Below are 13697 nucleotides of genomic sequence, written 5' to 3'. Positions count from 1 at the left end.
GACGCTATGGTCGTCATCAAAAAGCGACAAACGTCACAATTGTTCGACAAAACAGACGCGCGACCCCACAAACTGCCATATCCGAAATTGGTGCCCTATTCCTTCTTAATCTCCTACGTGAAATTATTCCGTTAAGAAAATGTTGGGTTCCGGTTACACAGAATCCTTGAAAACTGTCACAAATGCGTCAGGACTGAGACCTACACGTGGAGCTGTATTTTCTTCCGTAAACACACTGTGCCACGTCGGTGGCCCACCGCTATGGGCAGGCCTTGTTGAGAAGCGCCAATCTTCGTGTGATTTTTTTTCCCCAAAGAGCTTGTTTGGGCCTCCTTTAACGGCGCTGATACCGACGACACGATAAAGACGGCTTGTCATCTCAAAAACATTAGCAATGAGAGTTAAGCGAAAGGGTCAAAATGAGCCCCGCGGGCTCGTGTCAGGCTGATATGACATCACGACACTATGTGATAAACTACACACGCTACACACGCATCTACACGCACAGTACAAGCGGGCAGGTGAGCCGGACGTCAGCGAGCGAGGCCGTCAGCAACACGACAAAGGTTGCGTTTACACCTGTCCTTTAATCATCTACCAGAGTGAGAACGCCGGCCGCGGGCCTCCCACAATCCTTTGCTGCACGAAGGCTGAGAGAACGCGTAGCCGCACCTACGCGGACGGCGTCGGGTTTTTCAACTCCGCTGCCGCTCATCACGCTGCGCCCATAAAAATAAAGAATCAATAGTCCCCTCGGACACGAACAGGAAATGGAAGACGCAGCTGAACAACTGTAACTGTCGACTGCTAAGTTGGCGTTCACATCTAAACATCGATAGTAAGCTGCATGGATCTGCACTAGGCCCACTACTGCTTTAGGTACACTATAGTTTACATTTGAACCATTTTGTAAACACTGTGACAGAGTGGAGACTAATCCAAGTTGGGAATTTTAATATTCACACCATTGAAAAAGTCACAATTTAATTTCATAATTAAAAAAAAAAAAAAAAAAGGTAAACGTCAGGCCAATTTCATGTTGATTCGTGAAACTGGTGTCGGGGGCTCACCAGATAATATGTAATAATAGACCAAGGTAAACGTCAAATCATTTTTATTTTGTTTTTCCATTTCTGCTGATTTATTTTGAGGTTTATTTCAAAATGTATTCTTTTACCTCGTAATGAAATAATACTTTTAAAAATACAATTAATTAAAAATGATGATAAAGAAAATCATATATGTTATGCTACTATTTAGACAAATATCAAAACTAGTACATATGAATAATTAATATATAAAATTAATTATAGAAATAAATATGCATAAATATTTGTTGGGTTTATAATACATTGATAGTAATAAATCATACTAATAATGGGAAAATATACATTTAGGTAAATAAAATTCTACTTATTTTTTTACAATTTTATGTTAAATGGGGCCTTATTTTAAATAAAAACATTTTAAGGAGAGGAATTAATATTTTACAGTTCACCACACTTTGCATATAATTTCACCTCTCGTAACATTTTGGATCATTACATTTTGCATTCTTGAACTAATAAGACACTGACAATAAAGAATACTATGAACATTTGTTATACAGGATTATAGTTTACTAAAAAAAAAAAAAAAAAAAGGACACAAATTGAGGATCCAACAGTAGTGAGGAATAAAAATGTGTGCTTGTTAGCGCGTTAATCTTTATAATGTGGAGATTACGAATATACAATCGCACATTGAAGAGGAGACAAAACACTCGCCAGCATCCATAATAATAAGATAAAGGTGCGATAATCATAACAATTATCCTTTTTAAGGATCACACACACACACGCACACGCACACGCACACGCACACGCACACACACACACACACACAGCAGATAATGATTATCCTGGAAGTACACTGACACTTGAAGTGCCTCAACCATTAAAAGGAGAGGAAAAAAAGAGAATTAAAAAAAATACATTTAAAACTACATTCTGATACTAACAGCAACCAATTTCCAAAACAGGCGGACAGAAGGTTGACTAAATAAAGAAAATTATGGATTCGAAATGATACATTCTTATTTTGTATTTCTAATTGTTCTTTATTCTAGCTTTCCGATATAAAAGAGACGTTCACTTGGAAAAGGCGGGTGAGTACAGATGTATATTATTGGTAGAAGTAATTTTTATTTTTTTACATTTTGTTTATTTGTTTTTTATTCCATTGTGTAGATGAAGAGATGCGCACGTATTTTTTATTATTATTAACATCATCATCATATTTTATTGTCAATTTCCATTATTTTATTCATTATTGTTTGATATTATTTAGTCTTTTAGATGTTTTTTTCTCAACTGTGCTGGTGAGGAGACATCTTCGCACGCTTAACACCATTTTTAAGTTATTATTTTCCATCATTAGTAGACAAATGAATAGTTATTCTTATGTATTATCTATTAATATTTTTTTAATGTGTATTTGTTATTGTACTACTTATTGACATATTCCGCAATATGAGGGAGGGGGAAAAAATATCATTTATTGATTCATTTATAATTATTTGTAAGCTTGACTCGGTGAGGTTGTTGAAAGAAGACGAGGGGCGCCGTGGGGGCGCCGTGGGGTCCGCCCGAGCACCACGTGTCACACGACAGCTTGAAAAAACCAACAACGCCTCATTCATCAAGTCTGCTGCTGTTTTTAACGCACGCGCGCGCGCATATGTATAAGTAATGCTCGGTTGCATGTTGGGTCAACGTGATACCGGGTCGACTGTGACGTCATAGAACAAACACTCGCTTGGAGTGCATGAAAGTGGATTTTCGAGGCAATCGTTATAGTTTGTGAACTATAATAATATCAGGATTTTTTTCGAAGATCATAATAACGAATCATTATTGTTGGTACTCTGACACTTTTTTTAAAAAAAAAACATTACTTAATAACGCAGCATAAGAAAAAGAACAAGCAAAAATAAAGATGTATTATTTTATAATAAAAAATAAGTGGAAGTAGTGCACTAAATTATATGTTCGTGTCATCATATATTAGCAAGTACATATTGGTTAGTATGTTTATCTTTTATATGAGTTTCATTAGAAATGATCCTTGTTGTCAATCATAGTAGACATTAACGGTGCTGTAGTTATTTACTACAGTAAGTTTATCAATGTAATAATAAAAGCAATACATCATAATGATAGGTGTGTTTTCATTTGTGCGTGTTTTTGTATAAACACAAAGACACGTGGAGGCGCACAGCCTGCATTTGAAATGAGCTGCCCGGCAAAATGTACAAAAAAAAAAGGAGGATTTTTCGACGAATGTAAGAGAAATAGAAGAGAAGAGAATATACGGTGGCCACTTTATTAGGGACACCTGCAGCACGGTGGACAGATCATTAGGAACAGCTCCCCGGTCGTCTTCGATGCACTTCTGTGACTCGAGCTCGCGATGCCGTGTCCCTAATAATATGGAGGCATCACGTGTGAGGGTGTTAACACAATTACAAGGGGAGAATAAACAAGCGGCGGCACACACACACACACACACACACACACACACACACTCTGCTTCATGAGTGGATTGATTAAATTTGACACCTTTGTGTGTGTGTGTGTGTGTGCGCGCGTGCGTGTGCATCGTTTGATCATATCGATGTTGATTGGCGCTTGTGCGCATGTGCGAAGCAGCCTCTCGCGCTCGCTTGTTAAATAAACGAATTAGCTCGAGGGGGGGGGGGGGGGTATTTATTGATCAGCCTGCATGCAATCAACAAAAGAAAAAAAAAAAAGAAACAAAAAAAAAAAAAAGACACGAGTCAGCACGTTGACCACTGGAAAAGTACTCATTTCATAACTAATGTTGAAATCGACGTGCAATTGAGGGGGTCATTGACAGCCCACTGCAAGTGTCGCATACAATTGTGCAAACACGTGACTTATCCTTGACTTCCACCAATGAAGCGATTGCTTTTGATCGCGAGCAATACGCGTTGATTAGGGCAGGCCCGTCGTGATTACGTCAAATAAGATGCCTTTTAAATGGTGACGTTGCTTTAAAATAACCTCAATAAAGAAAGGATCATCAAGAAAATGTTCTTGCCTGGTTGCGTTTAAAACCTGAGACATATTGGAAGTGTGTTATCGTGAATACACGACAGTATACAATAATAAAACATCTATGTCAGTAATAATCCTCAGCAACGGTCTTATCGTATGGGTGTTACAATAAATAGAACATCATCATAATTCTAATAACCGCAATCATAATCCCCATCGCAATGATATGAGTGGTGCAATAAATGAAAAAGAACAATAAAAAAGTGTTATAATAAGAGCCACTTTTATGAAATCATACAAATAATAATATGAAGAGTGTTCTATTACATATTAAATATAATATATAATCATGCAAAACATGAATAATACAAATAATCCCCATTTTCTCTCATTTTTTAAAACTGAGTATCTTGAATGGCTCCACACACGTCTCAGTTCTTCTTCTTGTTATTATTTGTATTATTATCACTATTCATTTGTCATTATCACTAACATAAATGGGCCTATTTGTACGACTAGTTCAGCAGAAATATTTTTTATAGTTTCTTAAATAAGACTGTTAAATAAATAAAAAACACCTATACATAAATATTTTACTTGATTGCCTCTCACACTGAAGGGTTTATTTATATATGTATATATATATATATATAGCACAGTGTTATATGACATTATATTAATATCTACTGGACATGGAAATCATAAAAGCAGCACAATGCCTGTTGTTCATTATTAACATGGCCAAGTCAAATAAACGAATTTCCATTTTCTGTGTTTAAAAAAAAACAAAAAAAAAAAACAGTGTGAATTCAGTGTTGTTTTTGCGCAGGACGAAAGTGATTGGAGGACACCGAGGAGGCGGGCACGCACTCCCACCCCGTGAACGGAGACCACGCCCCCCGTGGCGTCAGACCCCGCCCCCTTGTGAACCAGGTCGGCGCTCGCGGACTGGTCTCGCTGCATTTGCGCTGCTCGCCGACCAGGGAAGCAAGCAGCGCGACGCTCGCTCCTCACCTGAAAACTCGACGTGTGCGTGTGCGTGTGCGCGCGACACCTATGGCACACCACTGAGCAGGTACGTGGACCCCCGCACCCCACCCCCCACCCCCGCCCCACACACACTTTACTCCCTTTAAAAAAAAAAAAAGAAAAAAAAAGATCCTCGTTCTCTTATCGGCCTCTTATCAAACTTTTATCTAACTTTTTGGGTGGGTGTGGAAGACAATGTATTGCGTGGATCGCGCGTGCGCGTTGAGTTATCCTGGTGGTTCCGTCGGGATGCAATGACAGCCGATTTACCGACAATGTGCGTATCTATTCGTGGCAGTAATTTAAAGGAGATGCAATGTAAGTTGCTGCCACAAAACTCGAGTCAAAGTAGTAACAGTTCAATTTCCATGCGGGTTTGGCCGACGGACTCTTTTTAAAAAATGTTTTATCCCCCCCCCCCCCACACACACACACACACACACACACACCCACTATAGTTGCGTGTTGCCTGACCGTTTCAGTGACAACATGGATTTGAAGCGTTAATGTTGTATGGATCCAGGACATACTGCGACACCGCAGCAGTTCCGTGTATTGTCAATAAGGTGTCAGACGTGCAAAATGTTCACGCACCGCGCGCGTCATTTGTCTCCGGTGTGTTGCAGGGCCGACGACCCCCTGCCTACTTTTCCTCCAATCGACCCCCCGAGGGTGTATGGGAAGTGCTCCTGGATGGACCTGGGCGAGACCGGCTGGTCCATGGTCAAGCGAGAAGCATCCAGCAGCCCAGGGTCACCGGCCGAGCCGAGCTACCTGCAGCCCGGTGACAGCCGGCGCGGCGGCGCCCGCACCCCGGACGAGCTGAGGACTCCCCCGGGGGACGTCGACGCGCTGGGCGGCAGAACACTCCACCCGTACGCCCACTTCGGAGTGCAGAGCTCCGGCGAGGACGTTCCGCTCTTTACGGATCTAGACCAGGGCGGCAAGCTGGTGCTGTCCGGCGGGGCGCACAAGGCGGCCGCGGCGGGCCTCATGGTGGACCCGTCAGACATGTACCAGACCCTGGCCATCGCCGCGGCGCAGAGCCAGACCGGATACGACTCGTCCTCGTCGGGGGCTTACATGCACTCCAACCCCAACTCCCCCGTGTACGTGCCCGGCTCCCGGGTGGGCTCCGTGATCCCCGGCCTGTCCTACTTGCAAGCCGGCGGCTCGGCCCAGCCGGGCCACGCCGTCTCCGGCCACTCGGTGTGGTCGCAGGCGGCCCCGGAGAGCCCGTCGTACGGCACCGGAAGCCCGCACGCCGCCTCCGGCCGCTTCCACTACCCGCCCAGCCCGCCCGTCAACAACGGCACGAGCCGGGGGGACGTCGGCTACGGCGGCGCGCTCAACGCGGCCAACCGGGCCGAGCAGTACGGGCTGTCGCGGCCGCTCGCCGGGGCCTACCCGGGGGCCTACTCGCCCTACGTGGCGCCGCAGCTCTCCCAGCTGCCGTCGCCGTGGACGGGCGGCCCCTTCGACAACGGCATGCTGCACACCTTGCAGAGCAGGGCCGCGCCCTTGATTCGGGGACCCAACGGAGGTGAACGACCGGCGCCGCGATGGACGCAATTGCCGAGTCGGGCTCGAACACCAAATAGCATCGCTCAAATGTCGTTTCGCACGCTTAACACCAGAATCAACACGGAATATTCCCATTTTATACATTTGACACGTTACCTGTGGCTCATTTTGCCATTTTGTGTGAATCTATTTCAATGTACCGCGTGTAACCATGACGCGCCATCATTAATTCAACAACAACAAAACGTCAAGTCCAAACTAAATACTCAGTCCTGTCCAGCCCATCCGCCATGTTTCTGTTCAGCTCCAACCTAAATGTCAAATTCAAGCAAAAATAGATCGTACACGCCGTAACAGCGCACAACTTTATCAGTTGGTGTGCGTAAAAAAACAACGACACACATTCGCCTGATTCTACCGTGTTCATCATCTATAAAAACGCAAAGTTGAAGCAAACATAGCTTTCATATGCTATATTATGACACTCATTTTGTCATTTTGTGTGCGTAAAAACCCATGGAATTAGTTGTGGCAAACTTCACAAACAAATCCTTGTTTGTCATGAATTGAACGTGTTTCTTTTCAAGTTGACCTGAACCTAGCCAACTTTCAGGCATATGATGTATTAGGACTCTCATTGAGGCATTTTGTGTGTAAAAACACACAATAATTCCTTCGCCATTCGCATAATGCCTTTGCAGTTAAGGTTGAACAATCATTTCCATCTTAAAAATAGGTGATATGGGATTTAGCGTGACTAATTTGGCGAGTTGTGTGCATTAAAACAATACTTAAATAATATAAAGAATCCTCAGTCATGACTATTAAAAAAAAAGTTTGTGTTAAGGTTTACTTAAAATGTAAAGTTTAAACCAATACTATATTAGATATGATTTGTAATGACACCAATTTAGTTGAAAACACACGGATGATTGGGCCAAACTACAATAAAATAAATAATCCCTAATGAATCAATAGATGAAGCCTTTCTGTTAAAATCAAGAAAAAAATGCCACGGGTGAAATAATATAATGTGCGTTCGTAAAAACAAACTTGCCTGTTTGTGCCCAGCCTGGACACAATGCAAATAATCATATAAATGAGAAATGACACAAAGATTTGACATTTTCCTGAAATATACAGTATAATATCATATCATATAATATGATTTTGTCATTTGACGCGCAGAAAACCAGCCACCGTGTATGCCAAGTGCGTGTGCGTGCGTTTTGTTGCAGTGTCGGAGTTCCTGGACGACATGTCGGAGAGCAGGGAGTGCGTCAACTGCGGCTCCATCTCCACGCCGCTGTGGAGGCGCGACGGCACCGGCCACTTCCTGTGCAACGCCTGCGGCCTCTACAGCAAGATGAACGGCCTCAGCAGGCCGCTCATCAAGCCGCAGAAGCGCACCGTGAGTGATCGCGGATCGGTAAATACGGCGCTCGCGGGACACTTCATTAGGCACACCTGCGGGAACAAACAACCCCCCCCAAAAAAAAAGCCCGTTTCAAAGTTAGCAGTGCCTCGGAAAGATAGCGTGCTCGGAGGTGGACCTAATCATTTGATCACCTGTCGTAGGTAAATAAGGTTGCCGTAATATTGCGAACAACTCTTAGTATGCAGTTGTGCTCCACTGCAAACTCAAAATATTAACCATATTGTTCAATCAATTGCTTAGGATGTATTTGTCCATTAAAATTGAAAAATGATATGAATGACGAGTTTGGAGCCATGACGCGTCACTTTAAAAAAAAAAAAAATTTTTTTACGCAAAAACAAATGCGTCAATTTACATGCAGTATAATGAGATTGCGCAGGTGTACCTAATAAAGTGGCCTTGTACGTGTAGATTTGTCGGTTACATTTGAATACAGATTTTTGTTATTTGTTTGGACTTTAAAAAAAAAAAAAAAGAAGGTTCTACATATTACCCAAATGCGGTTCTTTGGCATTTGAGAGGAACCCCTTTTGGCAACTATTTAGGACCCAATCACTGGCGCTGGAGAACCATTGTCCAATAGTTTTAGGGTACCCACTAATGACCTAATGTATTATTTTAAAGACAATCGAGTCGCGGGTGATGTACAGAACTACCACTTCTTTAAACAACCTGTAACGAACCCCTAAAAACCCAAGTCGTGGTCTAATTGTGCAATAAGGAGGGGCTGCTATAGAACCAAGAGTGCAACAGAGAACCCTTTAAAGCACCTTTCATTTGTATTTTTTTTTTTTAAGAGTGTAACATCATTTAGCAATCCCCCCCCCCACACACACACACACATTTTGATCCAAAATATTTGTTAATGTCAATGTTGAATGTTGTCAGGAAACCGCGCGTGTGAGGAATTGAAAGTAGTGAATAAAATAAGAGTGATTTAGCCATTGCGGTGCCATGACGCACAACTTTTACGCACCGAGGAATGTCCCATTGAGATGAAATAGACCATTCATTATTGTCAGGAAACGACCGTGCGTGTCAGACGCGTGATTAAATTAAGGGGTGTCGTGCACGTGACAAGCAGCAGATCAATCAGAGTGTTAAGAAGCCCACCCCACCACCCCACCATGCATCCCTCCTCCTCGTTTGCAGTCGACGTCGCGGAGGATCGGCCTGTCGTGCGCCAACTGTCAGACGAGCACCACGACGCTGTGGCGCAGGAACGCCGAAGGGGAGCCCGTGTGCAACGCCTGTGGTCTCTACACCAAATTGCACGGGGTCAGTCCACTTACGACCACCCCCGCCCCACGCGAGTCATGATGATCACCCCCCCCGATTATTATTAGATGCAGTATCTAACTATGCGTGATGACGTGCACAGGTGCCAAGGCCGCTGGCCATGAAGAAAGAAGGCATCCAGACTAGAAAAAGAAAACCCAAAACACTGAATAAAAGCAAAGGAGGCTCAGGTGAGTGTTAACGTTGCGCATCGGGTGATGATGTTGAATGAGTTGCGCTTTATTTGAAAAGGAATTTACCCCCAAAATCTCTTCATGTGCTGGCATTTTTATTGAAATACAATTGAATGTTTAATGTTCAATGTTGCTCGTCAAATTGCTTCTTTTCTCGTAAAATTGTGACTTTATTCAAATAATCTTACCTTTTTTCTCGTAATATTCTTACTCAGTATGGCTCTATCTTTATGTACTTTTTTTCCCTTCTGTTCCCCCTCATATTATTCCAACTTTTTCGATTTCATTCTCCTAAAATTGCCATTTATTCTTGTAACCTTTTTAGATTGTCTTCACGACTGTGCTCGTGCAGAATTGTTTTGGTGACTTCATTCTTTTAATATTCATTTTTTTTAAATGACTTCCTTCCTCATGAGGCTTTATCCTCAATATATTTGATCACATTATTATGACTTTATTATTGTAAAACTATGATTGTATTCTCGCAATGTATTCTCGCGATATTATTGCTTTACTCTTGTCAAATTCAAATTTTATTGTAAATTTGCAGCTTCTTCGTACTTTTCCCTGACTTACTTTCACATAAAATTACGACTTTATTTATTTAACTTTATTACAATTACGACTTTTTCACGATATTGTCACTATTCTCTCAAAAGTACTACTTTTTTTTTCTTTTGGTTTGACTTTATTCTTGATAATTGACTTTTTCCTGTATTTATTTATTTTTTTTTAAATCATAGAATTAGGACTTTCTGTCTTTCCCTCCTGTTATATTTTGACTGGATACCTTCACATCAGACTTTCTTCTTAGTCGTATTAATTAGTTTTTGTTTCCATTGTGGCTCTGGTACTGCAACACATTGCTCCACCTTTAGTGGAAATCATCTAAATAGTTTAGTACAAGTGGTGTCCAAATCGTTCGAGCTGTCGCTTGCACATTTTCCGGTTTTTGTCTTGAGTTGTGAGCGAAAGGTTCGAGTGCTAAATGGTGGCAGCAAACTTCCCAACCAGCAGCAGACGGCGAACAATTCTTCCCCAAAGAGGCCAAGTCCTCGATTTCAAGCTGTTTATTGCCATTCTCGGTCGGCAATTACAACTACAATTATTGACAAGACGAATGCACAATGCGTATTTAACCCAAACCCCATAACGCGTGAACGTCGGTTAGCTTTATGCTAACACAGAATGCAAAATGCTATAGAATGGTTGACAACACTAGCACCAACGTCGCACTAGTTCTCACCATTTACGTCATGCTAACTGGACGCAAACGGTGCAGCAACACGTAGACATAATATGTAACGAAACCCACAGGCATATATTCCTTGTCCTGTGCACAAACAACAACAACAACAACAATATTACTGCAGTTTACTAGTTGTGAAACTCTTCTTTGTGTGTTGCGCATGCCTGTGTTATACAGCCCCCTGGTGGACAAGGCATTCCAACATGAGCTCACGATGTTCAAACTGTTTTCACTCGATTTAGTGATCTTGTGAATGTCTGTTTTTTTTTTAAAAACATACAAACTACAATACTGTCGAGTGATATTTTTTCCTCATTAAAACATATGTTGCAAACAAAATTTGAGAGGGAATGATTTTGAGTTACAAACGTGGTCAGTGAGTGTTTTAAGTGCCATTTAAAACAACAACAGCAACAACAAAAAATGATATATTGTTGTAATATTTGGATTTGTAGGAAGTAGCAACTCCGTCGCCATGACGCCCACATCCACGTCTTCTTCCAATTCCGAAGACTGCTCGAAAACCGGCTCTCCCTCCACGCAAGTGTCCGGGGTACGTACCTCACGCTCATCTCCGACGAAATGAACACATTGCTGCTTCATTTGCGCTTCAAATGAACTCACGTCTCGCTGATTTAAAAAAAAAAAAAAACGAAACATGTTTCAACGTGAACTCACTGTTGCAGGTCAGCTCGTCCGCGCTGGCCGCCTCGGGGGAGGGCTCCGTGCTCAAGTACCCGGGCCCGGAGGGTCTGTACGGCGCCGTGGGCCTGGCCCAGACCACCGACGTGGGCTCGGTGAGGGGAGAGGCCTGGTGCCCCATGGCTTTGGCTTGAGACAAAGCGAGAGAGGAGACCCCGGACCCTCCTGCAGTGGAAGTACTCGGGATAGTGAGGGCGAGAGGGGAGGTTGGAGGATTTTGGAATCCGGATTGACGGTTTTGGCAGCGGGATGAAGCGCCGTCGGACGCTTTTGTTGTTGTTGCGGACCATATACCTCCAAGAACGCCCACAAGCGTGACGGCTTCTCCAGACCTTCAGTGCACAGAACGGATTTCCTCTCCCGGCATTTGGATACTCAAAGACCATTCCCCCCCCCCCCGCCCCCCTTCTTTATTATTATTATTATTATTTTGTTTTGTTTTGTTTTGTTTTTTACAACTGGAATCATCACGCCTCAAGAATCAAAAGAAAAGAATATTTATAAATCTCCCATTGTTGAGAAGATGATTGTAATAAAGTTCTGGATGTAGAATAGACGCTCAAACCTTTCCCATGTCTTCTTTTTCCCGCCTGAGAGCTCTTACTGGTTCAAACAGGGTACCACTGATATATATATATATATATATATATATATATATATATATATATATATATATATATATATATGTGTGTGTGTGTGTGTGTGTGTGTTGTCTATATTTGTCTTGTTGGATTATGTTCCAAATGCAATTAATGCCACTAAGGTACTCTTGACACGTATGAAAACAAGCGCACCCAGGCTGAACTAACTCGCTTTCGCCGCAATATGCTCAAATTGAGCAAAGCGAAAAGAAAAGTTAGTTCGGTTAAACTGGATTTCAAAATGTGAGCAATGTGTATTATGCTACCTTCGTGAGGACAAGCAATATATTATAGAAAATGTATTTTAGAGTTTAGTGGCTGTGGCAGAACGTCAACATTCCAGGGGTAGGTTTGATTTGATACAATGTACACCCCTGCACGGGTGGGTGGTGTCCAAAAATTGTCTTTCACTCATTTTGGCTTATTTATTTTGGTGTGTTTTTTCTTCTTCTTCCCCATTGTTGTAGAATTGTGTTTAGCATTCTTTTTTGGATTTATTTCATTTAAATCCAGTCCAGTAAACTGTTTTGGTGTTAATGAATTTATGTTTAGACCATGTTGTGAAAAGTATAGTATTCCCCCCCCCCCCCCCCCCCCCCCCCCCATTGTTGGGCATTTTGCGGGGAAATATACAGTGCGGTGACAAGAAAATATGTATTTTTTTTAGCAAGTAAAATGCAACAATTGTTTGGTTTTTTTCCTTAAGGCTGACTTTGCTGCCACAATTTTTTAATTAAAGCAAGCCTTCATTAATTCCGATAGCGTTCTATTTTCTTACAGCCTGCATTTAAAATGATATAATGCATCCTTTAAAAGCAAAACAAAAGCTACAAATAATACTATAGCGAATAAAACAAATGGTCTCAGGTTGGTTGTTTCAAAAGATAATGATGCAAAAAAGCAAGGGATTTTCAGTGTAAGAATGTTACCATGTTTCCTTTTGCAATGGAGTGTGGAGCTCTCAGACACAAGCAAATATTTCTTTGAATATTACAATGCAACTTTTTAAAATTATTTCTTGAGGTGGGATAAACAACTTTAGATTCAACAGCTTGTTTGCGGGGGGGGGGGGTGAAATAATCATTAAACAAGTTTAAAATGAAATACAAATTTAGATAATTTTTAAAATTGATTCTGTTTAAAATTTTAAAATATGTTTCTAGTAGAAATTCCATTTCCCATGTGTTATTTACATATTAAGAAAGATAAGTTTTGAAAGGTCTGTGGTGGATTTGCAGTTTTAGCGTAGAGTGGGAATGATGAAAAAGAAAAAAAACAAATGATAATGATGAGAAAAAGTGTCTAAGATAGATGAGAGAAGGTCTCAAACATGTCTACCTGACACTACTACTTTTTTTTTCACCTAAAATATTATAACGGCAACATTGGGGCAATTTTAGAGCTTGAGTTTTTGTTTTTCCCCAAAACAGAAGGCGACCGGCCTGGCTCATACATTCCAATGTTTCCATTAGTTTTTCCATCGGGGATCGTTGTGACAGCAATTTTTGCAAAACTGCAGTTTTACCAGGTGGTTGTGGTGTGAACGAACGTTCACAACGAACGGCTTCGCCGGGTTGAAAGTCC

At 41.8% G+C, this 13697-nt stretch overlaps 1 protein-coding gene across 3 annotated transcripts; it reads left to right on the top strand.

Annotated features, from left to right (window-relative positions):
- The first annotated feature begins 5032 nt into the window (after positions 1-5032).
- On the top strand, positions 5033-12867 carry gata6 (GATA binding protein 6). Of its 3 annotated transcripts, none has more exons than XM_061695031.1 (7): positions 5033-5133; positions 5714-6630; positions 7850-8022; positions 9202-9327; positions 9431-9518; positions 11226-11323; positions 11457-12867. In XM_061695031.1, exons 2-7 carry the CDS (start codon positions 5781-5783, stop codon positions 11604-11606), a joined length of 1485 nt encoding a protein of 494 aa, XP_061551015.1. In that variant the 5' UTR covers positions 5033-5133; positions 5714-5780; the 3' UTR covers positions 11607-12867. The 3 variants fall into 3 exon arrangements, 2 of the variants coding, with proteins under 2 accessions (XP_061551015.1, XP_061551014.1); XM_061695030.1 differs by having other exon boundaries at positions 7850-8040; XR_009769721.1 differs by lacking the exon at positions 11457-12867 and having other exon boundaries at positions 5048-5133; positions 9134-9327; positions 11226-11315.
- The last annotated feature ends 830 nt before the right edge of the window (positions 12868-13697 follow it).

This window comes from Phycodurus eques, chromosome 13 (genome assembly GCF_024500275.1).
Source record: "Phycodurus eques isolate BA_2022a chromosome 13, UOR_Pequ_1.1, whole genome shotgun sequence".
Classification (NCBI taxonomy): Eukaryota; Metazoa; Chordata; class Actinopteri; order Syngnathiformes; family Syngnathidae; genus Phycodurus; species Phycodurus eques.
This window is presented reverse-complemented; position numbering and strand designations above follow the sequence as displayed.

Excerpts from the sequence above, each read along its gene's own strand:
- gata6 (XM_061695030.1), top strand. The coding sequence starts at position 5,781 with ATGGACCTGGGCGAGACCGGCTGGTCCATGGTCAAGCGAGAAGCATCC. Across the intron at positions 8,041-9,201 it reads CCGTGAGTGATCGCGGATCG|TCGACGTCGCGGAGGATCGG; the intron begins GTAAATACGGCG and ends CCTCGTTTGCAG. Across the intron at positions 9,328-9,430 it reads TCTACACCAAATTGCACGGG|GTGCCAAGGCCGCTGGCCAT; the intron begins GTCAGTCCACTT and ends TGACGTGCACAG.